At 56.0% G+C, this 27,847-nt stretch overlaps 1 protein-coding gene across 7 annotated transcripts in view; it reads left to right on the plus strand.

Moving 5' to 3' along the window:
- NIN (ninein) overlaps nucleotides 1-27,847 on the plus strand; it is a 61,502-nt gene that overhangs the window by 3,978 nt on the left and 29,677 nt on the right. For all 7 annotated transcript variants that reach the window (XM_035551262.2, XM_050710972.1, XM_050710973.1 and 4 more), the window contains exons 2-13: nucleotides 1,757-1,960; nucleotides 6,317-6,398; nucleotides 12,648-12,817; nucleotides 18,532-18,571; nucleotides 19,738-19,928; nucleotides 21,041-21,187; nucleotides 21,793-21,960; nucleotides 23,263-23,399; nucleotides 24,379-24,519; nucleotides 25,094-25,268; nucleotides 26,230-26,340; nucleotides 27,167-27,256. In XM_035551262.2, coding sequence (XP_035407155.1) covers nucleotides 1,778-1,960; nucleotides 6,317-6,398; nucleotides 12,648-12,817; nucleotides 18,532-18,571; nucleotides 19,738-19,928; nucleotides 21,041-21,187; nucleotides 21,793-21,960; nucleotides 23,263-23,399; nucleotides 24,379-24,519; nucleotides 25,094-25,268; nucleotides 26,230-26,340; nucleotides 27,167-27,256 — 1,635 coding nt within the window. In that variant the 5' untranslated portion in view covers nucleotides 1,757-1,777. The remainder of the gene's footprint in view (nucleotides 1-1,756; nucleotides 1,961-6,316; nucleotides 6,399-12,647; nucleotides 12,818-18,531; nucleotides 18,572-19,737; nucleotides 19,929-21,040; nucleotides 21,188-21,792; nucleotides 21,961-23,262; nucleotides 23,400-24,378; nucleotides 24,520-25,093; nucleotides 25,269-26,229; nucleotides 26,341-27,166; nucleotides 27,257-27,847) is intronic.

Here is a 27,847-nt window from a genome sequence, read left to right on the forward strand (position 1 = left end):
GGTTACTGGCGTGAGAAGCGAGAAACCAGTTTGCTGCCTTCCCTCTGCTTGCAGGCACTTGGGGTTTTGGGTGCTGACTCCTCCTCTGCACCCCAGGTTGAATGCAAATGCATCTGCACCCTCGCTCCTCCCTGCAGTGCCGAGGTGCTTTGCTGAAGTAACTCCAGAGGCTCCTGGGGGGTGAAAAACAAGGGACAGGGAGGTTGGGAAGCTTGGGTGTGATGATACGGGGCTGGGCTGCATCTCTGTAGGGAGGTCTGGCTCTGCTGCTGGCCTTGCGGCATCCCCCCGGGGAGGGAGGGCAGCCAGGCCGGGCTATTTGTGTCCCACGGACCCCACATGCCGCTTGGCACCGGCCTTGCCAGGCACAGGAGCAGGGAGCATCCTCTCCAGCTCAAACCCCGAGCCCATCGAGGTGCTGGCTGCAGCACCTGCCCCGCAGGTGTCCTAATTCCTGGTCGGCCTTCCCTGGTCACACCTCTGCTGCGGGGCGCATGTGCAAGCTGATGCAGTGGCTCGCGGTGCTCTGACAGAGCCTGACCTCGCTTGTTTTGGGGTGTCCGTGAGCACCGCTGGTGGGGGCAGAGATGGTGGGAGGAAGGGGGTGGCTGTGCCGTGGCAGGGGGCTTGGACACGACCTCCCCTTTGGGAAATGTGGCCTGGACAGCATGCGGCAGCGTGGGCAAAACAAATCGAGATGGAGACCGGGCCAGTGCTGGGCCATGGTCTGAGGCTGGCCGAGCATCCCTGGGCCCAGGGTCCCCGTGATACCCATTGTACAGCCCACAGTGCGCTTCTGGGATGGTGATGGCCTGTCCCCACGGTGGCCCTGCACGCAGGGGCTGTGTGGTGGCACTTGGTTTTGCTGCTGACCTCCCGAGCCAGGGGGGAAACCCCGCAGCCAGGCTGAATGAACGGATGCCAGCCAGGTCCTGCATTTTGGGCAGGGAGTTTCGCTCCCTGCCCCTTCCTCCCAAACCAATTCCTGGGGCTGAGGCGCTCTGGTCAGGGCTGGTTTGGAGGCACAGCTCCTGGCTGGATGGAGATGGGAACTGCTGGAGGGGAGGGCGAGCCCCCAGGCCGTGTCAGGGCAGCGCCTGGGGCTGTTTGCTTGTGCGGCAGAGGAGAAGTGATCCAGCTCTGCTCCGGGGCTGGCTCGGTGCCCTGCTCTGCCTGCTGCTGCCCCGGCTGCGTCCCTCTCCTGGCGCAGTGCTCTGAGCTCTGCCTCCGGGCAGGGCCTGACCTCAAGTCCCCGCGGCACAGCACGGGGACGGGGCAGTGACCCAGCACGGGGACGTCCAGCTCAGCACAATGGGGCTGTGTGGCGTTGCCCCAGCTCTGTGTGCCGGGCTCTGGTGCATGCAAATAACGGGGAAAGTGCTGGTTTGGGATGTCCACGCTGTGCTTTCTTGCACGATGGTATCCGTGTGCCAAGGGGGCCACGCGTGCCCATAGCTGCTGCCAGCTGCCTGACAGGGTGCAAACATCCTCACATCTTCCCTATAGTGTGTGTTTGTTTGTTTGTTTGTTTTACCCCTGTAGTATTTCCAGCGTGCTGCTTGTGGCTTCTCCCTGCTGGGTGCAGGTGACTGCAGGGCTGGCGGAGCACCAGGTTGGTGCCGTGCGAGCACCCACTGCTGCAAATGGCACGCACGAGGGCAAAACTGGTGGCACGGGCTGCTGCTCTATCAGCCCCTGGGGTTTTTAATGCACTGCTTTGCTGTGGGAAATCCTAACCCCCTGTCTCTCCCCGCAGGTGAGCGTGGCAGGCTATGGGATGGATGAAGCTGAGCAGGACCAGTATGAAGCCCGCCTCAAGGAGCTCTTCGACAGCTTCGACAGCACGGGCACGGGGTCGCTGGGGCAGGAGGAGCTCACCGACCTGTGCCACGTGCTGCATCTCGAGGAGGTGGCCCCGGCGCTGCAGCAGACCCTGCTCCAGGGCAACCTCCTAGGCAGGGTAAGGCCAGGGTGGGCACTGGTTGTGTTAGCCCCATGGGCACGGTCCCCGTGGCGGAGCTGCTTTGTGCTGCCGCTGCATCCTTACGGGTTTAAGTGTCGGGGTGCTGAGCACGTGCTGCTTGCCCTTGGGGACCTCCGTGCTCGGCATGGACGTCCTTGTGCTACTGTGTTGTTACCTCTGTGCTGGGCTGCTTCCTTCTGAGCTGCCCTGAGACACCCTGACGGCTCCTTAAAGCAGCAAATGGAGCCGAGGTGCTCGATAGGCGTGGGCTGAGCAGCCATTTGGACTCCAGTTTCCCATCAAACTGCAGCTTTCACAAAGCAAACCGGTTCCCTTAAGGAACAAATCCTCATTTTCCTTGCTTGCCCCATGGCTGCAGCCCTTCTTCCGACCGTGGGAGTGGCTGGCGTGGAAGCAGGAGCTGATCCAGGGGGGTTTCCGACCTTTGGATTCGCAGCGTGGCTCTTGCTTCAATCTCAGAGACTTCCCGTGCTGCTCGGCCCCCTCAGGCTCCTGCCACATGGATGCTGTTGTCTGGCTCTGCTGCTCGTGGGATGGAGGGGGGAGGAAAAGCAGCGTTAAAGCCCTGGCTGTCACGTCCAGGGAGAAAGCAGAAGTGCTCCTCCTGCTCAGAGGAGGGGGTAGGAAGTGGCATCAAATATAAATGCTCAGCCCGATGGCACCAAAAAGCCCCTGCTGGAAGCATCCTGAGCATGGGGCACGCTCGCCCCGTTCCAGCTACGAGCTCAACCCCTGCAAGCTGCCCCGGGGGCGCGAGGGACCCCAAGGAGCATTTCTCTTCCCCTCCCCTTTGTCTGCAGGGATGGCTCACACTCGCAACCCTGACATAATAACCTGTCCCTGGCATTTCCCTGCGTCTCCCCGGTGTCTGTGCTCGTTAGCAGCACCAGTGGTCCGTGGCTAAGCTCTGGGCTCCCCCGGGGTTTCCTAGGGAGCCCGTCGGGAGAGCGGCATCGAGCGCGGTGCCGCAGATGGTGGCCGCTGGCAGAGCGAGCCGCCTTTGTTTTTGTGAGCTTGGAGGGGCTGTGTCGTACGGGAGGGCACGGGGGGAGCGTGCTGTCTGCGGGGCCACGTGCTGCCTTTTGTGCCGGGGCTGCGCCGCGGGGACGGATGCAGGGTGCCTGGGGGGGGCGTGGACACACGCGGTGCCCCCCGGCTCCGTGCAGCGCTTTGGGGATTAAGCGGCGCACGCTATCGCCGGGGTTCCTCGGGGTTGTGTAAATCCCCTCTCAAGGCAGAGCTGGGCCATCCCAAATGCCTCCTCTCACGCGATGCTTGCAGCAATTCCTGGCATTCCCCGGGCAGGCTGCCTGCTCGGGGCCTCAGGCGATGCGTGCAGCCCCCCCACCCCCCCCCAGCTCCTCCAGCCCCCTCAAGGCGATACCCATCAGTTAGCGGCTAACGCGGAGTGGCATCTGGGGAGAGCACGGCAGCGGTGCCCGTGGGCAGCTGGGTGATGTGAGTGGCAGGGACAGGGCGAGTCGGACACCTCCGGACACGGGGCTGTCCTTGGTGGCCGTCCCCAGCTGGGGACGGGGAGCTCAGGTGTCCCCTGACACTGGTGCTGCGCCACGGCATCGGTGAGCCGTTCCCCTTGATGCGCGCTGGCTTTTGGCGCACCGAGCAGGAGATTGGGGTTCAGGCTGCCCCGTTCCCATCCCTTCCCCACCCAGAGCTCCCCTCCGAGCTCCTGTCCGCCGCTGTGGGAAGCGGCTCACGAGCGGGGACGGGGCTCTGGGGAAGGATCCGCGGGGAGCAAGGAGCTGCAAGGAGCCGCCGACGCTCGTTTTTCCCAAGGGACCACGGCTGCAGACTGCTGATTTGCATTGCTGGGGCAAGTAGGGAAAAGCAGCGGGTAGCCTGGCACATGCGCGCTCTCTTTCTAGTGCTAATAAGGCGCTGGCTCATAGAAAGCTCGTGTCAAAGCAGGTGCTGAGCCTTGAGAGGTGCTGGGACCGCTGGGCAGCCGGCGGTTGGCTTGGTCCCTGCTTGCCCTGGGGGGGGCTGAGCTGGGCTCTGTCTGTGTGGGTACGTTTGTCTCGGATTTGCTCATTCTGGGAACGCTCTCCTCACCGGGGCTTGATGCTCCCAATGCAGCAAGCAGATAAAACACTGTGGTGCTCTCCTCTTCCTCCTCCTCCTCCTCCTCCTCCTCTCGTGCCGGCTGGACTGGGGGAATTGCCCCATGTGCTGGCACCGTGGGAGCCCCCAGTGCCCCCACCCCGCTGTGGCTCATCCGGAGACACGGTCCTGACCGCGGTCCCACCTCCACCCGTGGCCAATTTCGGCTGTTGTGACCCCCCCCCCCCCCACCACCACCACCCAGAGAGCTCTCGAGGGGCTGCCGGGGGGGGGTGGAGCTGGGAGCAGATGCGCGAGCTGCCGGTTCCAAAATACCCCGGGTCCAGCCGAGCATGCTAAAAGGAGCATTAAACTTTAAATACCCTGCCAGCGTTTCGCTGCTGCGGGCTCTCTGCCTCGCATTCAGACAGCCTTTTGGCAGGGGGCTGGCTCGGCCGTCTGGGGCAGCCTCAGAAGCGCTTTGTCCCAGGCTGCTGGTGCTGGTGCTGTCCTCACCCGGGTCCCTCGGCTGTCGGTGCTGTCTCAGCAAAGCACAGAGGCTGTTCTGGCAGCATCCTGCCCACCCCGGGGGGGTGCCACAGCCTTGAAGTGCCCACGGCAGCACCAGCAGAGGGGAGCCCTGTGCGTGACCTCCCACCCCCCCCTCCCCATGCCAGCACATCCCTCCTGCGGGCACACTGGGGTAAACTGGAGGGAGACAGCACAGGGTTGGTGCTGGGTGCCAAGGCAGAGGATCATTTTCTTTAAAAAGAGAGATTTTAGACTCTGTGGCTTTGCTGTGCCATGGGTTTCCTCTCCTGGCTCGTTCTGAGCGCAGCTTTAATTTTAGCAGCTGCAATTCTCTCTTTGCGCACGGGCGTGCGGCACCCAAGGTCAAATGTGCAACACGAGCAGATGCTGCTTTTCCTGGCTCTTAGGATGTACTTGAGGTTTTCCAGCAGGTCTAACGGGAAGAAAAATACCCCCCCCAGCTCTCACATCTTCATCCGAAAGTTGGGTGCTGAAGGCGCGCGGGCTCTCCTTGGGGCCACGCGGCTCCGCGTGCCTGTGCCACCTCCCTCTGCCTCCCTGCTCTGTAGGACACGAGGGACACCTGTGAGCCCCACCGAGCAGCCGTGCCCATTGTCTCCGCGCTGCCCATTTGCATTTTAAATCCAAGGGGTCTGGAGCATTACCGGCTCTGTCCCCGCAGCCTAATCTTCCTCGGGCTCCCGTATGGCACAATCGCGGTGCGCGGAGCCATCTGGCCTGCAGCTGCGGCCGGGGGCACAGGGTGCAGCCCCCTCCTCCTTCCCCTTCGTCCCTGCTCAGAACCTGCCCCGTGGTTTTACCCTGCCCACTTAGTCTAAACGTCAAGTTTTTTTTTGTCAGGCAGCTTCTCCTGTCTCGTTAAACTGTCCTGGCGAAGCACACACGTGGCCGGACCCCTGCCCTCCTCGCTGCGGTGCCTGTCCCCTGCTTCTCTAAATATAAAGGCTAATGCTAAAAATTCTCCTAAGGTTTCTTTAGCCCAAAGGAATCGTGGTGGCCAGCTGTGCCATGTCAGAGCTTCCCCAGTTGTCCCCACGTTTCCGTCTCGCGGTGCCGTGGCTGGCATTGCTCACATTCCCCATGGGCTGCTCGTGGTGCTCTACCCCCCTTGCAACTGTTCATGGCAGAGGAAGAAAGTTTTTTTTTTTGGGGGGGGGGGGGGGAAGATGCAGATGGAAAAGGGAGGGGGGATAAAGCAGCGCTGGGATCATCCCTCCCTGGTTCTCTCATAGCCGTGCTCCAGACCTGGTGTTTCCAGGCCAGGAGCTGGGGCTGGGCTGCCCTGCAGAGGCTGCAGCTTTCTGCCATCGGCTCCAGAAAGTGTTTTCTGGCACGTGGGGCTGCTGGGCACCTCCACAGCCGAGCCCCTCACCCCTAGTCAGGGCTGCAGGTATCTCGCAGTAGTAGCCACCAACCCCACCTAGGTCATCACAAGTGATGGAGATGCTCCATGGTCCTTTGGATGTGCAATTTCCTTGGGGGAAAAACCCACCAAATGCGTTCAAGTGGTGCCTCTGGGTCATAAAAACCCCTTTCCAAGAGCTTGAAGGCACTGGCTGTGCCTCCGTGTTGCTCGCTGTGGTTTCTCCGAGGCATGGTCCCGGCTCGGTGTCATGATCTGTTCAAGTGTTTGCCTTGCTGCCACTCTTCTGCTGGATCATTAGCCTGGTATTTAATTATCTGTACTAGCTGATATCTTTTGTTTTTGTTTTTCTGCAGGTCCACTTTGACCAATTTAAAGAAGCACTCATCCTCATCTTGTCCAGAACCCTGTCAAATGAAGAGCACTTCCAAGAACCAGGTAAACACTAAAGCTGTCAAAAATAGTAAATTTTCGATTTAGTGCAGGGTGCCCGTGGCTGGTACCTGGGCTGAGGACCCTGTCCCACAAGGTTTCCAGCAGCCAGCGGTGCCTCAGGACCTCTCCAGCCACAGGAGGTGACTTTGGGCTGGGGACGCCCGTGCCACCTGCCCCTTTTCCATGTTGCTTTGTGGCCCAGCACCAGCGTGCTCCATCCCTGGTCCTGCTTCGGAGGGTGGTGGGGCCTTGGTGGCCGATGTCCCTGGTGTCCCCTCCTCTGCCAGGCGCGAGGCTCAAGCCCCTTTCCTCCCCCAGGAGACCTCAGGGGACGTGTCCTTAGCTGGTGTCTGTGCTGGCTCTGATGTTCCCCTCGTTTTGTGCTGGCTGCAAGGAAATGGACTTGGCGAGAGCTCCTCCTGCAGATGGGCTGCTGGACATAGAAATGTCGCTCCTGCCTCGTGCTGCCTTATTTTAAGGCCCATTCTTCTTCTTAGTGCCCAAGGTGAACCGGGCAAACTGGTCCCATGGGAAGCTCCTGCGAGGTGCCTGTATTTCTCCCAGGGGACAGTCAGGTGCTTCTGACTGTCCCAAAATGATTTTTCTGGCCCAAAGATATTTCTGAGCAAGGCGAGCCCCCGGCAAGCCAGGCTGGGGCTGGCTGGAGAAAGCAGTGGGCGCTGAATGCTCACCGTCCTTCTTTCTCCTTGGTTTGCTTCCACGTGCCTTGTAGATGTTTTTTGTTTGTTTTTTTTTTTTTTAAACCCTTGGCAGAAAATCGGGTCACAGCTCTGGTATCCCCCTCCCAGCACATGAGGGGCCGGTGCTGGGAGCAGTGGCTGGGGCTGAGCCCCTGCAGCCCAGCTGGAGCTGGGACTGAGCTCTGGCTGCTGCCACACCTGTATGTAAATCCCTAATCCTGCCTGCCCGAGCAGCGGGGCGCGAAATCCTCCAAGGAGAAAAGAGCTTAGCGTGGGGCGGAGGGGAACTCCAGGCTTCTCCTGGAGCATCCATCTCGGCTCTGCCCTTGGAGCATCCTGCGCTCGACAGCACAGCCAGGCAGCAAAATGACAGCTTCCCCCCCTAAATGGGCTGAAAAAAAAACCTGCAGGGCCCAAGAGATGCAATTGATGGATTTTTTTTTTTTTTTTTTTTCCCCACACCCAACTTCATTTCCAAAGCTCTTAATGCTCAGAGGGAGATGGGTGCTGACAGCTCCTGCACCAGGCATCCCTTAATGCAGCTTCCCCGTGCTGTCAGTGGGTCCTCGGGGGGCACGGGGAGGGCATCACTGGTGCCTCGAGGGGGGCTCAGGTTTGCTGCAATTCCTTCCAGCCCACTGGAGAGGGGCTGGCATGGAGCGGGAGGCAGCCCCGGCACCCCAGTGAACCAGAACTAATCCGACTCTCCGCGTTTACGGGGGAATCATATGGCTGAGAAGCTCTGGCTTTATTTAAATACAAAGAAACCTTCTAGAAACGGCTAAATTTGGGGTTATCGCAGGGGAAATTACACGTGCAGCCTGGAAGAGGAGGGTGGCAGCATGAGGGATGGAGAGCCCTCCTTGGGGAATCGCTCGCCAGCCGGGCTTGGCGCGGCAGGTAGTCACGGGGCACGCGCTGCAGGCAGGGAGCCGGGCGCAGGCAGGCCCGGGAGGCATTTATTTTTAATGCGTTTTGACAGGTTGGTTAATGCAGAAGCCTTGGCTTCTTTTAATTTAGATCAAACTCGAGATTTGGAGAACAAGCCGCTTTGTGCTGCTGGTGTCAAACTGTCAGCGACTGCTGAAACGCCGGCGTAAGAGCCAGCCCCGGGCTTGGGGGGGAATTGCGTTAAGAGCCCTGCACCGTGTGATTAAAATTAAAATTTAATTGTTGGGGAAGCACGGATTTTAAGGCTGTTTGCTGCATCTGCTGGGTTTCCACTGTAAGGAAGGGGCCATGTCTGTTGATGCTGTGGTTTTACGCAGAGCTGGGTGATGGGAAGGTCCCTTGGGTGTGTGGGTGACCGGAGGGATGCTGTGCTCCAGCAGGGCAGCTCTGGGGACACAGCAGGACATGAGGAACCCAAAAAGCTGCGTGATACAAAAGCAGTTCCTGCAGAAGAGGCTGCCAGGGGCTTCCCCATTTTGGGAAGGGGAAAGGAGAGCAGGTGGGCGAGGTGCTCATGCTTGCAGGGAGCAGCTGATTTGATTTGACTTGATTTTTTTTTTTTTCCCCTTGGCAAAGGAGCTAAATTCCCTCTGAAGGGCAGACTGGCAGGAGGAGGGGTCCTGGGGGCTGCCGGGGAAGCAGCCCTGCAAATCGAGGGCAGGCAGAGCTCCTTGTACTGCTGTCATCAGCTGTGTCCCCTTGGGGATGCTGGTGCAGGAGCAGAGCCCCAGCTGGCTGGGCAAGCCCAGCCCTGCTGGGAAGCGCCGTGGCTGGGCACCACTCACAGGGAAGGTGATGTTCCCCTGGGAAAAGCAGAAAAACGCTTGCATGCATCTAAAATTAGTGGTTATTTTAGCCTGGTGCAGGGCTGTGAGACCCCTCATCCCCAGCAGCACCCCTGGGCTTGGAGGAGCTGCAGCCTGGTTTTGGGGGGATGCTGTGGTGGGACTGGGGTGGGTGCTGCCACACATGTCTTGTGCAGGGTCAGCCTGCCCCGCTGTGTGGCAGGGAGGAGGCTGTCCAGGGGCAATAAAAATTAAAAAAAAATCCTATCCGTGCATTAGCAGCCTGGGCAGGGAGGGATTACTGGGGTGGAGTGCAGGATTACGGGAACACCTGGGTTAAATTAAAGAGCAGCTCGATGCCAGCCTCAGTGCGGTCACAAGGGGCTCTTGTTTCTTCCCTGCCCATGGAGAGAACCAGATTGCCCTCCCGAGAGAGCTGGGGATAAATAACTCGCAGGAATCCCACGTGTGCTTGCAGGGGTCTGGCTCTGGGAGCAGACCTTTGTGGGGATGGGTACAAAGCCACGGGGATGGTTCAGGTGCACGCAGTGCCTTTTTTTGGCCCAAACACCCCAGTTTTGGGCCATGGCACCCCAGGCAGGGTCCCCAGGAGCTGCCGCTCCCCCCTGCCTCGGTTGCTGAGCCCGAAGTGTGAACCGGGGACCGAGAGGAGCTGAGACAATACCTGGCATCCCTGGGGATAAGGACTTAGCAGATCCTATCCGTAAGGCGATTTGCGCAGCGGCCGGCTGTCTGCTGTGCTGAGGAGGGTTCCTCCCTCCCAAACCTTCAGCAGCAAAGAAATTAATTTTGCCCCTAAACAACTGGCTCTTGGGGCGACAGCCTTCCTCCTCAAAAAGCCCCTTTTTGTGGGCGTTCGGGGGCTTTTGGTGCTCTGTCTGGGAGCCATGAGCGGGGCAATTTGCTGTGCTAGGAGCAGGGGGACGAGCCCCCACCACCTCCGAGGGCAGAGCAGCGTTGGAAATGATTTCTGTGGTGCAGGAAGGCAGAAAATCGGGTGTGGATCTCCAGCTGGGGAGACAGGTAGATGCAGAGAGGGGGGAGCTGGGGAACTGATGGCTGGCTGCTGGCTGCAGTGCTTCAACTGGGGCTTTCCTTCTGAAATGCAGACTTCGTTGTTTCTTGTTTTTGTTTTTTTCAGAAGGGCTCTGGGGGCTGCGACCCCCCCGTAGGGGCAGGGAGCTCAGGCAGTTGCCCACGGGCTCTTTTGGCCATCGGGGCCCTGATGCTGTCTCCTGCCCTCACCCGGCAGCCTGGGGGCAGTTGCACAGGTCAGATGAGACCCCAGTGTCTAATTAGGCACTGGCTCCAAAGCACGTATTTCTCTGATCCCTCGCGTTGCTGAGGGCTGCAGAAAGCAGGGAGGGTTTGCCCTATTTTCTTCTTTCCATCTTTTTCCCTGTTTGGAGGCCGCACGCCTGCCCTCTGCCTGCGGGGTGCTGGGGCTCAGCTCCCCAGGAGCCTGAGGTTCACCACGCCTGGGGGTGAGAGCACGGCTCTGCCTTCCGTGGGTCTGTGTCCCTCGAAGCGCTGATTTTTGGTGTTTTCTTCCCGTTTCCTCACCTACCTTTGAAGAGAGTGTGGGTTAAGAAGCCCTTCCCCATCCTGCCCCATTATCTTGGGTTGGAAATGAGAAACGGAGCTCAGCCCTTTGGCATCCTGCGCTTGGGAAGTACAGGTTGCTGCTGTACCCAGTGTTAACAGAAGCGATGTGGCTCCAAAAGTGTTATTTTTTTATGGTGGTTTGATGGGATCCCCGTGGTTGGAAGCTGGAGCCTCGTGGGGCAAGGGTGAGCTTTCTGCTCTCAGCTCGGGGAGGTCACTGCTCCCTCCCGGAGATGTTCCCGGGCCTCAAAACTCTTTGGTTTACAGGAAAAATGAGGTGCTCAGATCAAAGGGGGACATAGGAGTCAAAGTCAAAGCCAGCCTCGAAATGCTTAATTTAAAAAAATAAAAACACCTCCCATTGCCTGTTTGCTGTTGCAAGGCTTGCAGAACGGCCCGGCATAAGGGCACCTGTGTTTGTGCTCGGCTGGGTTTTCCTAACTCCCTGGCTGCAGCAGTGCTTAAATACGAGCTGTCGGGGGGATTGGAAGCGCGACTCTGCCGAGCGTTAGGAAATCCAGAGGTAAATTTAGCAATAACTTCATTCTGGCTGAATTGCTGCTGCTTCTCCCCCGGCCTTCCCGGAGACAGATGGGTGTAGAGGTGTGGCTGTGTCTCGGCGGAGAAAATTTATTTATCAAAAAAACACAAAGCCCCCCAGCCCTCTTCTGCGAGGCAGGGGGAGGTGGCAGCGAGGAAATAAATGGGTGAATGGGTAGCCACAAATATTAGCATTTCAGAGAGAGCTGCTCGATGGAGATTGTTCACCATCGGGCAGGCTTTAATAGGAGCGATAAGGTTTGCTTTTGTTCTCCGGCTCTCACTTAATCAGCCTGTCTCACTGCGATTTTTCTATCGGCGCACTTCATCACCCAACTTTCATGTGCGAGTCCCAGCTGCAGCAAATCTTGTTAAAATGGCCTTGTTCAAACACGGGCGCCGGGTTTGTTCCCTAGAGCTGCAATACGGACGGATGGAGTGCAAGTCTGGAGGAATCAAAGGCCTCCTAGGCCTGTGTATTTTATAATTCATTGCATAGCTAAGTTGCGGAATATTTTTTCCTCTAACAAGCTTGAAGCCTCCTTCCATATCTGAAGGAATATTATCCGAGGAGGTGTTTGGGCAGGGGGGGGTTAGAGACCCGCTGCTTCCCGCGTGCCGTTTGTCAGCGATTGAACGGCTTCCCTGGCCCTGATTAGCATGGCACTCCTTGCATTTATTTCGTACCGGAGCGCTCTGCAAATAAAAATTTAAAAAGCTGCTGCTCTCGGTGCGCTGCGAGTGGCGAAAAACAAAGATGATCAGGTCCTGGGGGGGTTTCGGCAGCGAGGTTAGCAAACACCGAAACAAAGCGCGGCGGAGAGCCTTTCCCTAATTGAATCCCTGGTTAATTTGGTCCTCCGCTTAATTTGCCCCCTGCTCCAGACGTCGGATGACTCGTGCTGAAAATAGCCCGAAACGTGCTTATTTATTTATTTTTTTGTTTTGATCCCCATCCGCGAGTGCTCGTGGATAATTCAGGCCCCGAAGGCAGGAGGTTGTTGCGGGGAGCTGGAGCCGGGGAATGCGAGAGGAGCCGCGAGGCCCCCCTGTAATTATGTGGCGGCTCCCAAGGGTTGTGGGGACGGCGCGGGCTGGGACCTGCCCCGGCCCTCGCACAGATCATCTCCTCCTTTCGAGCCCCTCGGGGGATGTTCGCCTCCGAACTTGGTGTTTTTTCCACTTGCCTGGTCGTCTTGACGCTTTTAATCTAGCTGTGATTTAAGTGGCAGAGGTTGCCCAGGTGTCTGGGTGATCTGGAGGCTCTGGCGATGCTGTCCCTAATTAAACTTGCCCGTCACTGGTAATGAAGATTAGTGCAAGGAGAGCAGACCTGGCTGACTTTCCGATCCGAGGCAGGGTTGACAAGGCTTCCCCCAGCACCTTGTTAACTGAGCAAACCTGGTCAGGAAATTGGTTGGGGGGTGAGCAAGGCAGAGCTATCGCTGTGCTTTGTGGCAGTGTTTGGTTTGGGGTGGGACCGGTTCCAACTCACCGTGCCCAAAATCACGGCAAGGTTCACGCCGCTGGACAGGAGCAGCGGCACTTTGGTGCTCTTCGAGCACCAGCCAAACCAGTTGCGTGAGCCGGGAGCCAGGCGGGACCTGCAAAAATGTGTTACCGACGTGCTTTGTTCTCAAACTTCGCAGATTCCTCCCCAAAAGCGCAGCCCAAGTACATCAAAGGCGGCAAACGCTACGGCCGGCGCTCCCTGCCGGAGTTCCGCGCGTCGGTGGAGGACTTTGCCGAGGTGACCGTCATCGAGCCGCTGGGCGAGGAAGCGCGGCCCCCGCACATCGCTCCCGGCGGCTGCGAGGAGGTGAGCGGGGCGGGGGCTGCCCTTTGCTTTTGGGGTTTGCTTCGATTTTTGCCCCACAGGCTTTGCTGCTCCCCTCCCTGTCCCATTTTCTTACCTCCCTGTCATCTGTTCTGCCCCAGCCCTTCTCTCATTTGGGGTTGCTCTGTCCCTTTGCATCAGTTCGTTAATTAATTTCTCGTTTTGAGCCTGTGGCTATGGCTAAGCAAGGTGGGCAGCACTGTGATGTGCAAGCACGGAGGTGGTTCAGATGTCCTTGGGGCTCACCAAGCAAGGGGGACGGTCCCCTCCTGCTGTCCCCCAGTGATCCGTTGGTCATCTCCTACAGCAAAATCCCTCTCTACAACCCCGAAATCCTGCCTGGGGATCGGCTGTGCAGAGCTGTGGGGATCCCGGGAGGAGCTGGGCGTGCGCGGCGGTGCGGTGACGTGCGCTCACTGTGCTCCTGGCCAGCAATTAAATGCTGGCTGCCTCCATGGCTAATGACGTGTGGGCTGGGAGTGAAGCGAGCAGAAGGAGCGTGTCCTCCTCCATTAGTTCATCCAGGAAAACCCTGCCGGGCCCTGGCGTGTTGGTGGGAGGGATGGGGAAGGGCACACGGCCACCAGAGAGCTTGGCAAAGCAGGGATTGGCAGCAGGCGGCTGCCGTGGGACGGTGCTGGCATCTCAGAGCTGTCGTCTTCGTGGTTCAGCCCTTTGTGTTTTCTTTCCCCATTTTCTTTCCTCAACGAGCCACTTGTAAGGCCGCGTTCCTGCCCTGGTGCCACGGGGAGGGTGCTTAGTGCTGGGCACCCGCTGCTCCGAGCAGCATGGGCGCTAACAGGATGCACACTCACACTGGTTCTGCTTCTCCAAAAAAAGCTGAAGGTGAAGGAGAGCCCGGCTGGGCTTTGGCGCACGTTAACGTGCTGCCACGGCAGCATTTCCTCGGAGCTGGGCCTGTTCCAGCCCGCTGTGGGCTTGCCAGGCATTGTCAATTCAGCAGTGAGCGCTCAGGAGTGCACGGCACAAGTTTTCCAGTGGGGAAGGGGAAACGTGCTGCTCTCTGCCCTCCTCTTCCTGGCTTCTTGTGCTCTCCCCAGCAAGGGCGGGGCTCCGCAGCCACCCTGCACACAGGGATGCTCAGCCTTGAGCAGGGAAGGAAGGGAGATATTTCCAATTTCCAGGTTTGCAGCCATATGTGTTACTATTCCTGTGAAGCTGAGCTTAAAAAAAAAAAAAGCTCAAAGAACAGGTTTTTTTGTTTTGTTTTTTTTTTTCCCCGAAAGGCAGCTTCTTTACCCCGCCTTCTTGCTCGCTGCCCTGGGTGATGCTCACCCACCTCCTGGTGCTGGGCTGCCCTGCCCTGGAAACCAGCACGAATCCTCCCATGCCCCCTGGGGAAGCGATGCCCTCGATAGAAGAGGTCACTCTAATTTTATTCCTCGGTTTTAGCTGTTGGGTAGGTGCGAAGGGCTGCTCCATTAACAAGGTCAGTCAATTAGCTAAATCGGTACCTAACAGCCTTGGTGCAGCCAGCAGGGAGCACAGCCCCCTGGTGCTGCCTCTCTGGGTGGATGGGGTGGCTAATTCCCTTGAAATGTGATCCAAAAATCACAGGATAAATGTAAAATCTGCAATTTTCATCTTTATCAGCATTACTATCTTGCCTCTAAGAGGATTGTATTTTGGTATATGTAGAAACTGGTTTCTTGGAGGCGCTGGGGGTCCCAGAGCTGAGATGCTGTCTGGTGCTGGAGGCTCCCAAAGCACTGATGTTTTGGGGCACAACACAACCAGTGCCATTTCCCCCTTTTTTTTTTTTCCTGCTGTGCACACGAACGCGCTGCTGACTGCTGTGCTCAGTCTGTCTCCAGCTCGGGGTGTTCTGCCAGCCTGAGAACTGGGGCAGCGCGGCTTAATTGGCGCTTGCTTTCAGCCGGTGCCAATTAGAGGGGCTCGGGCTCTGTCTGGGAGGCTTCCTTCCCTCTCAGCCTCTCATCTCGTGTTTGTGGAGCCGCGGAGGGCTGGTCTGTGGGGATCGGCTGCCCCGAGTGGCTCCACGACCTCGTCCCGGTGCCTCTCCAGGTGCTGCTGGACCAAGCCCTGAGCAGCCGGGGCTGAGCTCGGCGGCACCGCTGCCGCCAGGATGTCACCAGGCTCCTGGGCAGCGAGGAATTCGTGGCCCTGGCGGCTTTGTGGATGTGGTGCTGCTGGAACTGCGACCCTGAAAGCCCCTACAAACACAACGTGAAAACTCGTGGTGGTTGAAGCCGCTTATCTCCAGCCCCGGTGTCTGGCTGAGATGGCTTCATCCCAAAACCTTGATGCACGGGATGAGTTTTGTTGGGCCTGTGGTGGCAGAGAGCCAGCCAAGCGTGCCTGGGGGGTTCTGTGGCCTGGTATTTTTTCCCTTTTTGCCTGGTGCTGCATGTGGGGCAGGTCTGGTGGCTGTGGGGTGCTGACCCCAAGCTGGGCACAGCACCCTGTGCCTCCTGGGTCAGAGCCAGCAGGTCCCCAACTCCACATCCCTGTGCACGTGGCCAAATGCGCCCTGTCCCAAGGTTGTGCTGACTTCCAGACCTCGGGGTCAGGCATCTGTTGTCTCCCCTTGCCCGGCTGTTGGGCTCTGCTCCAGGAAAGGTCCTTCTGTCACTGCAGGAGGCAAAACCTCACAAACTGCTGTCGTGTCCCAGCCCCTTCCCTTCAGTGCCTGACGAAGCTGCTCATTCCCCGAGCATCTGCGAGCTCGCTTCTGCCCAGCGTGGTGTCTGCTGCTGCTCCCTCATGGGAGAAGAGGGCAGAGGTGTGCCCTGCTCCCTGCTGGAAGGCTGCTGGGCCACGGGGCTGTACCAGAGCAGCAGGCTAGGCTTTTTTTCCCTTATCCTACAAAAATCAGGATCCGCAAGTGACAGCTCAGCACAGTGTTTGCTCTCCCCAGAGGTGCATTTATTGGTGCTTGGCAGCTAAAGATAACCACGAGGTGGCTCGTGGAGCTCTGCTGTCCCTCAGCAGCCCTTGCTGTGACCGTTTGTCCCCGGGCAGAGGCTGCGGGGCTGCCAGCCCTGGTGCGAGGGATCGCCTCGCCGTGTGCGCAGCAGGCTCAGCGTGCGCCCCTGCTCGTCATCTTAATTAGCAATATATTCTGCGGGAGAACAAAGGTCTGTCTCGCTGGAGCAGATGGCAGGGTGGGAGAGGTTGCTGCGTTGTTATGGGGAGAGGCCACGGCGAGCAAACGGCACAGGCTGCAGATGCTCGCCCAGGCCCCGAGCTGGAGGGCGGCGAGCATTGAAAGCCGCGGCCATCTGCCGCTCGGCGCGCAGAGCACACGCCTGCCCCAATAATGCATTCCTGAGCCCCCCGTGCCGTGCGTGACCCACATCCAGCTGGAGCACCGCCGGCCGGGGACAATGCCCTGCCTGACACCGCCGTGCGCCGGCCCCAGGCCCCCTTTGTCCTCCCGCTGGCGGTGCCGACCCCGAGCCCCCAGTGCACAAAGGGCAGCCCCGGGGCCCCCAGGAATGCTCCCGGGGGGTCACGACAGCCCCCCAGGCCCGGTGGTGAGGGGGTGCCCGCCTGTAGCACCCGCTGGTTGGTGTCTTCAGGTTGCTTTGTGCTCGTGGTTCTACCATGTGCTGTGGTCTGGGGGCTCCTGGGGTTTTGGTTGTGATTTTTTTTTGAGTGTTTTTGTTTGTTTTTGATAAGTCCTTGATGTGAGAGGTTCTGGTGCTAATTGGCTTAGATTCTTTAAATTAAAATTATGTAGAGGTTAATATACACACACTGCTTATGCAAAAGGACTTGGACACAGCAGTGGGCCACCTTCTGAGCATCACTACCCAGTTACCCCTTGGCAGTCCCCCTGTGAGGACAGGAGTGCGGGACAGGGACTGCTTTTAGCACCCAAAGGTGCCTTCTCACTGCACACCGAGGGCAGTTGTGTATGGATGGGCACTTTCAAGGCGGAGTGCTGTCTGCTTGTACGTTTTGGGGAGCAGGGGCTGGGCTCTGTTTTTGCAGGTGATAAGCTGACAGTACCTGTTCCCTCAGCTCCTGCTTTGTGTGATCAGCGGGATGGGTTATCGAGGAGTCTGCCCACCCTAAAGGTGGTGGAGCTAGCTGAACAGCGCTTGTTTGGGTTGAAATGCACGGCTTTCTAGTGCATTGTTCCTTATGTTCCTGGCTTTGTCCAGAATATCCAGCAGATATTCAGATATCCAGCAGAGCTGCAGGCTTCAGCCCTGCCTGTGCCAGCCTGATTGCTGCCTGCAGCCTCCTGGGGGAGCAGAGGCGAACCCAGATCTCCTGGGCTTAGTTAACCCAGATCTCCTGGGTTCCTGCTCTCCTGGGCTCCTGCTCTGGCCCCAAAACCAGACGGGTACACAGAGATGCTGCGGCACTGAGCGGCCCTTCCCTCATCCAGCAGCTGAAACGGGCGCAAGCAGCAGAGATAAAAAAAAAAAAAAAAAGTACAGTGACCTAATCCAGTTCCCATGGTAACGCTGTAGATTAATGGCTTTTAGCTGTAATCTGAATGAGACGTATTGAACTTTTCTATGATGATTTAGAGCCTCTTTATGTCCTGGGTGACTTTGACATCCAATCCATCAGCGCCATGCATGCGCAAGCACGCGCTCGTGGTTGTGGAGAAGTAACATCTGCCACTGCTGTTGCTAAACTAGAAGTTAATATTGCTGAGCATGGCTCGTTAGCAAATCCCCTCAGCTGGTACAAGGCTGGTGGTGGCAGGGGAATGCATAATGCACGGGAAGTCATTTTGAGCACTGCACTTCTGCCCTGCTCCCGGTGCTGCCTGAGCTGCTGCAGCATTGCCTCGGAGGAAGCAGGATGGCTTAAGAGCAGCAAAGAGTTTTTTTTCTCCTCTGTGTAGCTCAGGGAGCTTGTTGGCAGTGCAGTTTGCTCTCCTGACCCACAGTTATGGCCAGCGGAGGTGTTTTGGGCTGGGCTTGGCTGAGCACAGGCTGCTGGCCCTCCAGCTCTTCAGGCGGATGGGTCCCACGTGCAAAATTGGAAGCACAAAGCAGCGAGAGCTTCGTTTCCCACATCGTGTGCACTCTGGGAGCAGGTGTCCCCATTGCACTCATGTGAGTGGGTTCATTGCGGCCTAATTGCCTGATGTTGATGTGCTTTGCCCGGGATGCTTGGGCTCTGCAGCTGGTGCAGGTGATGTGCAATCCCCCAGGGAGGGCCATGGGGTGGTGGTGTGCTTCAGGGTTATGTTACAGGCTACCCGCAGTGGGGATGCTCGAGGCTCTGAGTGGGCTCTGCTCTCGTCCTGGAGCTCAGGCTGGCTGTGTGCAGGATCCACGCGGGCTGTGGTGGTCACCCTGCCCCGGGATGCTGTAAGGAAAGGGTAGCACATGCTCAGATGGTGCCTACGTGCAGCACACGATCCTTGCTGCATCCCCCGTCTCTCATCAATACCACTACGAAAGCGGCACGGCTCTGATCTGATGCTGTGCCTCTCCTGGGTCGGCTGGGGGGCTTTGTCAGTCCTGTGCTGTGGCTGTGCCTTATCCCCACAGCAGCACCATGCCTGCCAGCAGCAGGCAGCATCAAAAAGCCGGGGGCTGCCAGCCTGGCCCGCTGAGACCGGGGAGATGAAAGCCTGGCGGCGGTTGGAGCCCTGCCGCTTGTTTGATGCTGGTGGTGGAGCCTTTCGTCAGCGCCGTGTCTTGCCATAATAACAACCTGGGAACCCTTTGTTTTCTCCCCAGCACTGGAAGACGCGGGGCAGTGAGGAGTACGAGGCAGAGGGTAAGAGCAAGCAGCTGGACGCGTTTCATCTTCAAAGCCCCAAGGAGTGCAGCCCAAGCGTGCTGCAGGGCCGCCTCAGGCTGGTGGTGCTGGTGTGGGCCCTGCACGGGGTCGGGCAGGCAGAGCACCACACGTTGCGGCCCCTGTGGCCATCCCGTGCTCCTCTCCTCTGTCATGGCCACGCTTTGTCCCTCCTGCTGTCGACACGGCCCTGCTGGAGATGGAGGCGAGGCCCACGCTGGGAGCAGCAAGGAAACCAGGCTCCTTGGAGGCACTGCTTTATGGCCTAGCATCTCCGGGCCTGGTCCTGGGCGTTCTTTGGGGGCTGTAGTAGAGCATGGCAGTCACTAGATGTCAGTGCCAACTGGCCCTTAGTTCCTGGGTCCTCCTGTGGGAGAGCAGGGTGACCCCAGGGTGGGGGCTCCTCATCCTGCCCCAGCACCACGGCCATGGCTGTGGGACTGAGCTGGGGCAGCATTGGGCCACATCCTGCTCGGCTGTGGGAAGTAGCGAAGGGTTTGCAGGGGGCTGGTTCGGGTGGGAATGCTCTGGGGAGGACAGACCCTGGTGAAGGAGCTGGTGGGGCTGTGGCGAGATTCCCTGCACGCTTCTGGCATCGCCACGCTGGCCTCTCACACGAATGCTCAGCAAAACCCACAGCAGCACGGGAAGATGTGCTTATAGCTAAGCCATGCAGCTTCTAATTGCCCCAACACCCCTGCACCATTAGCTGTGGTCCAATCCCCACCCCATCCAACAGGACCAAAATTTTTCTCCAAAAGGCCCTTTCCCAGCCCCTGGGGTGAGGTGGCAGCCACAAGGAGGTGGCCTTGCAGCTGAGCAAGCTCTGGCTGTTTTGTGTCCAGTGGCTCCACGTGTGTCCAGCTGGGTAAGGCTGTGCTCAAGGCAGCTGCTGGAGGTGAAGGGAATTTGTGCAAGTTAAATGCTGTGCGAGGTCTGCTGCTGCTGCAGAGTCTGACAGCCATGCTGGTCATACCCCAAATCTCAAACTGCTCTGTGCATTGAGGTCTGCAAAGTTCCTTGCCAAGCAAGCAGGGAGCCTCTGGCTGCCCAGAAGAGTCCCATGTGGCATACAGAGCCCACAGGTCTCTTGGTGGTCACTCGGGAGCAGTCCCATACACCGAAGCTGTTTCCCCCCAATTCAGGGCAGCTGCGCTTCTGGAACCCGGATGACCTGAATGCCTCTCCTAGTGCCTCGCTGCCCACGCCAGAGTGGATAGAGGAGAAACTGCAGGAGGTCTGCGAGCACCTCGGCATCACCAGGGATGGCCACTTGAACCGCAAGAAGCTCGTCTCCATCTGCGAGCAGTTTGGGCTCCAAAATGTCAGCGGGGAGGTGAGCGGCCGCGGGGCTGGGGTTGCCGGAGGGCTGGCTCGCACCTGGAGGCATGCTGGGTGTTGGTGCTGCCACAGATGCCTGCCTCGTGGCTCATCGCTTTTTGCTCATCACAAAGCACAAGTGCAGGTTAACAGCTCGCTGCTTGGAAGGCGGCGTCCAGCTCGCTGCTTTCCAAGGGGTTTGTTGGCATTCAACCACTGACAGGCTGTGCTGGTCCGAGGCAGCTGCCTTGCACCGTAATGCCTGTCCATCGTCATGTACCATCGCATGGTAAACTTTAATTTAAAAAACATACCTTGGATTCCAAGCATGACTCCTTAATCCTAGGATCCATCTATCTAGAAAGTAAATATTGGTTCCAATATTCACAGATAGTTGCTTTTGACTTCGCAAAGACCTGCGGGCTGTCTTTGTCCTCCAGAGTCCCCGAGTAAATTATTTCTTTAGCAAAATGCATCCTTAAGATTCAGAGCATTTTTAATAAAACTGTTTCCCATCTTAGAATACCATGGCTTGAAACAGTTTCCTTCATAAAGCTTGTTTCTGGGCTGTTATTCCTTTGCAGCATTTGCAAAAATGTTTTCAGGATATTAAAGTGTAGGAAAGGCAGAAAGTGGGGGAAAATAAACTGAAGACAAAGGAATAGGAAGGGACTGTCGTAACATTGCTGATCCTAATATGTTCAGTCTTCTTTGTAAGAAAGAAGACTGCCCTGAAGTATAAAATAGATTTATTGTAACCTTGTAGTGCCTTACTATTTTTTGTTCAGTCACTTCAGATGCTGCAGAGGTTTGGGCATTTTTCTCACGAACTTGCACTAAATTCCTGATGTCACCTGGGCTTGGGAGCAGGGCGAAAAAAGGCTTTTCCATGCTGCCGTACAAGATGGATGCTCAAAGATAACCACGATAAGGAGCTAGCTCTGCAGTCTTCTGTAAGACGACTATCCCAGTCCATGCTGATGCAGTGAGCCCGGCAGCTCTTTTGGTCCATTTGCTCTACTCTTTCACTGTAGAGATCTGGGAAGCAGGACTCTGTCTGCTGTACCAAGTTTTTCTGCAGTGCTTTCAGCAATAACAAATGTGGTTTCTGTCCCCTGCTGCTCACAGGTGCTCGAGGGGGTGCTCCACAGCCTGGACCAAGATGGCACCATGAGTGTCGAGGATTTCTTCTACGGTTTGCTCAGAAATGGGAAGCCGCTTACGCCCTCGGCATCCACCCCGTACCGACAGCTGAAGAGACACCTCTCCATGCAGGTGAGGGGCTGCTCAGCTCCCTCGGGGCTGTTGGGACGGGGATGGGTGGGAGGCGTCCTCTTGGGGAGGGGAAGGGAAGAGATGGCCCCTTTGAAGTAATGGGGTTTGGGGATGCACCTTGCAGGGCGTGGTGGGCACTAAATAAAGGGTGCAAGCTGTGCACAGGGGGAAAAGGTGGCCTGAGGTCAGCTGCAGGCTATGGGCTTGCACATCCCACATCCTTCAATTTTTTCTTTTGAGAGGTTGGAGTTGCTGCTTTCTCTGGCTGGAAGCTGAGGGCTGTAACACAAGTGCCCATGCAGCCTCTAAGGAAAAAGCAACACTTAAAAGCAGGTGGTGGAAAACACTTTAGGAGCACCGAGAACCCATCCAAAGCTATTCCTCCTTGGATTTATTTGAGACCCAATGTACCTGGTTGTGCTGCAGTGCCACGAGGTCAGCAGCAGCGCTCCTGCTGGGGGTTTGTGTGGCAGCGAGGAAAAGCAGGCTAAAATCCTTCACCTCCAGGGTGCTGCTGGTGCAGTTAAGCTCGCGAGCATTCCCCAACGCGGGGCAGGCTCCTGGTTCTGCCCACACCCTGCCACAGCTCTCCCCTCTCTCGGCAGTCCTTCGATGAGAGCGGGAGGCGCACGGCCGGCCCCGCTGCCATGCCTAGCACCCTCGGGTTCTGCCTCTTCTCCAGCCTGGACGACGGAATGGGCTACGGCTGCGTGGAGGGCATCCTCGACTGCTGGCACCAGGAGGGCGTTGAGAACAGCCAGGACATCCTGAAGGTAACTGGCAAGCACAGCTCGCTCCTTCTGTTTGCTTTATTTCCCCCCCCCCCCTTTATTGGGTTCTGGGCTGTAACTGGATTTTTTTTCCTCTAAAATTCCCGGTGCTAGTATAGCTGTTCTGGGAAATCTCCAGTAATTTCCCTTTCCTGCATTGAAACGATGGTGCATCCCAGAGAGCTGAAAGTTAATGATAAAATGTAATGGGACTTCCAGCTCAGCTCGAAGAGGTCACCTACATTTCTGTAAAGCGATTTAATTCCTTTACCTCGCTGAACAGCAGCACCTGCAAACCTCTTAGTGCTGCAGTGACCGGGGTTATGGCTTGTTCTGGAGTGGAGGCCGGCGTTTGAAACCCTGCCCAGTAATTAGTGCTCCATTACACAGGGTGAAAGGGTCATGCGTATTGCAAATCAGGTACCCGAAGCAAACCGCTTCCCTGCCCGTCCTGCTGGAAGCTGTGGACGGGGTAAGACACTTCCACGTGTCTGTTCCGAGACCCTCTGGGTTACTGGCGGTGACAAGGACAGGTTTTTCTTAGCATTTTGTGTCCATGCGGATTTTGAACATCCAGGCTGCCATAAGCACTTTATTCATAACTGTTGCTGCTCTCAGGCAAATAAACCCCATTTGGAGCCTGGACTCAGTCCAGCTTGATAACTCTGCATTATTTTAACCAGACCTGCGTGGTCTGCCTCTAACTCACCTGCTGCCAGTGCTGCCTCTAGCCCACAGCCGGCCCTGTTGGTCGTGCCACTGTGTGCTTTCTGCAGCGTGGGTGCAGCAGCTGCACCACTAGCGGTACTGTGAGCTCCTTTGTGCTTGTGCAAGGTCAGGGGGAAGGAAATATGGTCAGTTACTACTGATAACGTGCTGGAAGAGGTGGGGTTTTTACTGTGGAACCTCCTGCAAGACCTCTTCTGTATCGCCTCTATTACAAGACCCTTTTTTTTTTTACGCAAACGCTTTCAACCGCTTTCTTGCCTTTTAAAATATTCGAATGCTGCCAGTGCAATTAGGTCCGCTAGAGAATTAATTCTCTTAGTCAGGCATGGGCTTACTTTCCTCTTGGCCTTGCAGTGTAGCCGTGGTTTTTCCATCTGCAGAGCCGGCAGCAGCACTTTAATGTAGGAAGGTGCCTGAGAGGTCTGTTTTATTGACCCAAAGCCATCCCTGAAGGGTTCATCAGTAAGCAAAGATATCTTCTGAGCCTCCCCAGTTTATTCTCCCCCTTCATGTACAAACGTCTTCAGGCTCCTGCAGAGCAAGAAAGCTCTGCTCTAACGGCGTGTTGTTCCGCAGGCTTTGGACTTCAGCTTGGATGGGAAGGTGAACTTGACAGAGCTGACGCTGGCGCTAGAAAACGAGCTTTTAATAACCAAGAACAGCATCCACCAGGCAGCCCTGGCGAGCTTCAAAACAGAGATAAGGCACTTGCTGTAAGTCGCTGGGATTGTTGTCTCTGTTTCCTCCCTGCCTCCCCAGGGGTTTGCCCAGCAGAAGCTTAAGGAGCAGCCGATGAGCGGCAGCACGGCCCCTCCGAGGGGCATCGCACTGCCTGTCCCCCGATCATCATTATTTGGTTATCATTAATTCATCATTATTTGCGTTTACTTGGATAAAATACCCAAGTATCACAGGAGAATGTGCTTGGGGGGGGGGTGGAATCAAAGCATCAGGCTGTTCCCAGCCTGGAAGGGTCATTGCAGTCTGCAGTGGTCATTGGCCAAGGAACACAGAAGTGTTCAGGCAGAGGCTAGCGCAACCTGACAAGCAGCACCACAAATCCTAAATGCTTTCTGGGAGTACTTTTACATAGGTTTTGCTGTGGGATAGAGGTGTGTGAGGTACAGACCATGAGTCTCCACTTTTTTCATTCGAGTGTCAAACATAGTTTGACTTTGCACGGGGCTTGCGGTGCAGGCTTCTTATTTGTGCATCACCCATGGATGACTTTGGTCATTAAGACTGCAGATGTGTTACCTGTCAGCTTATCACTTGTGCCTATGCGTTCCCCATTTCACTTCTAGAGCAAAAGATGAAGCTTCCCACTGTGCAGGTCTATGTTTTTGTTTACTCTGTGGGGAGATTTGCTGCTGAGTTTCCACCAAGAAAGCAGCTCAAGAAAGCAAATCTTGCTAACTTGTGATTAAGATAGATGGGATGTAGTGTGAGGATGAAGTGGTAAAGGTAATAAAATGAGAACAAGTAAATGGGGCAGGGGGTTCGCATCTGGTTCAGGACCTGTGGGGGCATCAAGACAGGTCTGAGCTGTGTGCCCAAGCTCATAGCTAGTGACAGGTGCAGCTGAGGATAAAAGCCCTCCCAGAAATTTTTCCAGGCTCTCTGACAAGCCTCTGGTGAGCCTCTCCTCTGGGGGAGGGCTGCCCTAACCCAGCATGGCTGTGTTCGCCCTAGGGAGCGGGTGGACCAAGTGGCCAGGGAGAAAGAGAAGCTGCGGTCGGACTTGGAAAAAGCCGAAAAGCTGAAATCCCTGATGGCCTCCGAAGTCGATGACCACCACGCTGCGATAGAGCGCCGGAACGAGTACAACCTCAGGTACAGTGTCCTGGGACACCCCGGGTGAGCGTGAGCAGCTCCTGCCCATCCTGCAGGGCTGCAGGTGTTGGTGATGGAGGTAGTGGCTTGGGAGGAAGGGCAGGAGAGGTGTGAGCACCTGTGGCTTGGATGAAAACTGGTCTGAGCCTGAGGACTTGAACAGTGTTTGGCCATGCTAAAGCATTTGTTGTCCTTACTCCACCTGCCAGATTTGTCCGTGGGTCCCAGATCCCATCCTCTGCTCCTCACCCTTGCTCTGTCACCCTGCTGTCTGCGCATACGGCTCACCTTCCCTGTTAAGAGGTGTGTGCCGATGTGAAACTTCCAACATTAACATCGCTGGCTGCAGAAAAGTCTGGCTTAATCCTAAAACCCTGGCCAGACAGTGGGTGCACATCTAAAATTCACCGAGCACTGCGTGGCCGATCTGCACGGTTAATCCATGTGTTTCTGTCTGGATCCAGCCCCAATAGGGGCAGCGGCTCTGTGTGTGCCAATACCACCCAGCTTAACGCAGTGGCATTTGCTGCCTGCTTCCCTTTGTGAGCTTTCCTTGCCTTTGATGCCTTAACAGGAAGCTGGATGAGGAATACAAGGAACGAATCGCAGCTCTAAAGAACGAACTCCGGAAAGAGCGGGAGCAAATCCTGCAGCAGGCTAATAAGCAGCGGCTGGAGCTGGAGCAGGAGATAGAAAAGCTGAAAACTGATGAGAACTACATCCGTGACCGCCTCACCCTCTCCCTGAAGGTAACGGGGGCTGAATGCAAATGGCACTTTCTGATAAAAGCCAAGGGTGTGCAGAAGCAGGGAACGATGCTTGTGATTTGATCCTTGCTGAGAGGATCTATGCCAGCATATATTGAGCTAGGTGAAAGTAGGTTTAGCTGCAAGATAAAGGCATATCCGTTACAGTGTTTTGGGGTCACCTTGATCGGTTACTGCTAGGACTTGTAGGGCTCCCTTTCAGATTTCTGCTGCCACATGTGCAGTGTGTGTGTGCAGATCTTGGGGGGCTGCTTGCATTGCTGGCCCTCTGGCTGCCCGGGCAGAAGGTCGTGTCTTGATGAAGCTTAAAACATTGCTTAAATCTCTAAAGCAAATTTGCTGTTGTTCCATTTGAAAAACTATTTGCTGCCTTGCAATGGTGTCGGTCACCTGTGACCCTACATATTCGAAACCTTTTTTTCAAATTTATTTAGGAAAAAAAAAAATTGCAAACTTGTTCTACACTTAAATCACAACTTTTTTTTCTGAATCTGACAGCTGCCTTATCATAACTTAATGTTTTGTGTTATTTTTTTAAGCTGAGCAAAAGTTAAAGGTTGCGGTGTTGTCTTACAAATATCAAAAGCGCTGACAGTCAGCGTGAGCTGACACCCGTAAGGATATTCAGGAGAACGGCTTCTGAACAGGTCAGCTGTCCTTTTGGTGCCAGGGAAAGTGTAAAATGCTCCTCCTCAAGCAGTGATTAGCAAGTGAGAGGAGCGTGTGCCTGGCAAGCACCAGGCCCGCAGCCAGCTTACACTCACTGCTCTGATGTGCACGTGTGAACAGTGGGAAAGAAATTCACAGCTCCCGTCATCGGCTGCAGCTCATGTCGGTGCTGTGCCCTGACTTGACTGGGAGACTGCTCTTCTTGAATGAGTTGCCATTTGCTGGTGCTTCTCTCTTCCAAATGCTGAGGCTGTCGGGTTTCTGTTTGGTTCAGGAAAACAGCCGTCTGGAAAGCGAGCTCTTGGAAACAGGAGAAAAGCTGGCGGAGTATGAAAGCTTGGCAAGCAAGCTGCAGAGGAACTTGGAGAACGTCCTGACTGAGAAGGTAAATCCTCCTCTCTCTAGCGTGTGTTCAGAGCTGAATTTGCATCAAGCTGCTGCTGGTGGAGCTGGTGGTGGGGTCCCTGGAGGCTGCTCCCAAGGGGACTGGATGAGTGCCGAGCTGGGCAGCCAGCACAGGCAGCCCAGCTCCCTCCGGTTCAGGGAGCTGCAGATACCCCAGCCTCTCTGTGGTCCTCTGATAATTTAAGTGAGCCCTACAGTGAAGCAGTCATTCAACGGGTTTGCAAGGATTTTTCCCCAGTATAGAGTTTTTGCAGTATAGCTCCTTTCTGGGACAGATGATACCTGAGGTGTCTGGTGCTACGTGGCATCTCTGTTAAAAACTGCATCTGAAAATTGAGATGAACAGCTGAGCGTGGCGATGATATAATAAACTCATCAGAACATCAGCTTCTCCAAAGGCATTTCTGTGCATGTGCATCTACAGACAAAGGCTCCTTGGTGGTGATTTTGTAATGATCCTCACCCAGCATCTGTTTTCCAGACTTGTTTCAAGTTGGAAATATTTATCTCTGCAAAATACATTTACTTTGTACGTGCATTAAGATAGAAAGGTGTGGTCTGAAATCAAACTTAGTGTAAGAGCGATGGGAAGATAGCAGCTAGCATCTTCTAGGGAGGTTCTTCCCTTTTTAGGGTTCCCTAGGGGAATTTTGATTTCCCTCGGGGAATAAAAACAAGACAAAAAAACAGAAAACACACACAAAAGAAAAAATCAGGAAAGAGGGAGCAGGCTGCAGGCTGCTTGAGAGCTGCATCCTAGCAGGGGTATGTGAAAGACTGACTGGGTCCTGTTGATGCCGTTTCAGTACGGTGACCTCGATCCCAGCAGCGCAGAGTTCTTCCTGCAGGAGGAGAGGCTGGCACAAATGAAGAGCAAGTACGAGCTGCAGTGCAGGGTGAGTCGGGCCCTGGGGCTGGGGACACGGCACCCGAGGGATGCATCTTCACCAAGAGCATCCTTTCTGGAAACGGCTAAGCGTTGCACTGCGTGCTGCCATACTGCTGTTTGTGATGGTTTGGTTTCTTTCCTTCTTACATTAATCTGTGCTCTTGGGTGGTGGAAAGCTTTTACCACAGAAGCAAATGGTCAAGAGAAGATGATAGCATGCCATACAGGTGGGCTGGGACAGGGTATATGGAGCCTCCTTTGCTCCACTGGTGTAAATCAAGCTTAATTCTTTGTGTGGCAATGCACCAGTGGTTTGTCTGATTTGTGAAATAAAGGATGCCCTCATTTGAATTTAAAGCTGCAGGAACTACCAGCAGGAATAAGATATATCTGAGTTTTGCCAGTTTCTGGAACAGTAATAGTTTAAGGAAATAAAACTACACAGATCTAAAGCTTGCCTTCTCCTCCCTGCATCTTGTGTAGCTGAATGCTTCTTTATGGTGGGCCTGCAAGTGTCTATTTCCATACCTGTTTTCTGAGGACTACAATGATTACAAACATTCAGCTCACCTGTTCTGCTTTGTCCTTTTTGTTCAAC

This window comes from Cygnus atratus, chromosome 5 (assembly GCF_013377495.2).
Source record: "Cygnus atratus isolate AKBS03 ecotype Queensland, Australia chromosome 5, CAtr_DNAZoo_HiC_assembly, whole genome shotgun sequence".
NCBI classification, from domain to species: Eukaryota; Metazoa; Chordata; class Aves; order Anseriformes; family Anatidae; genus Cygnus; species Cygnus atratus.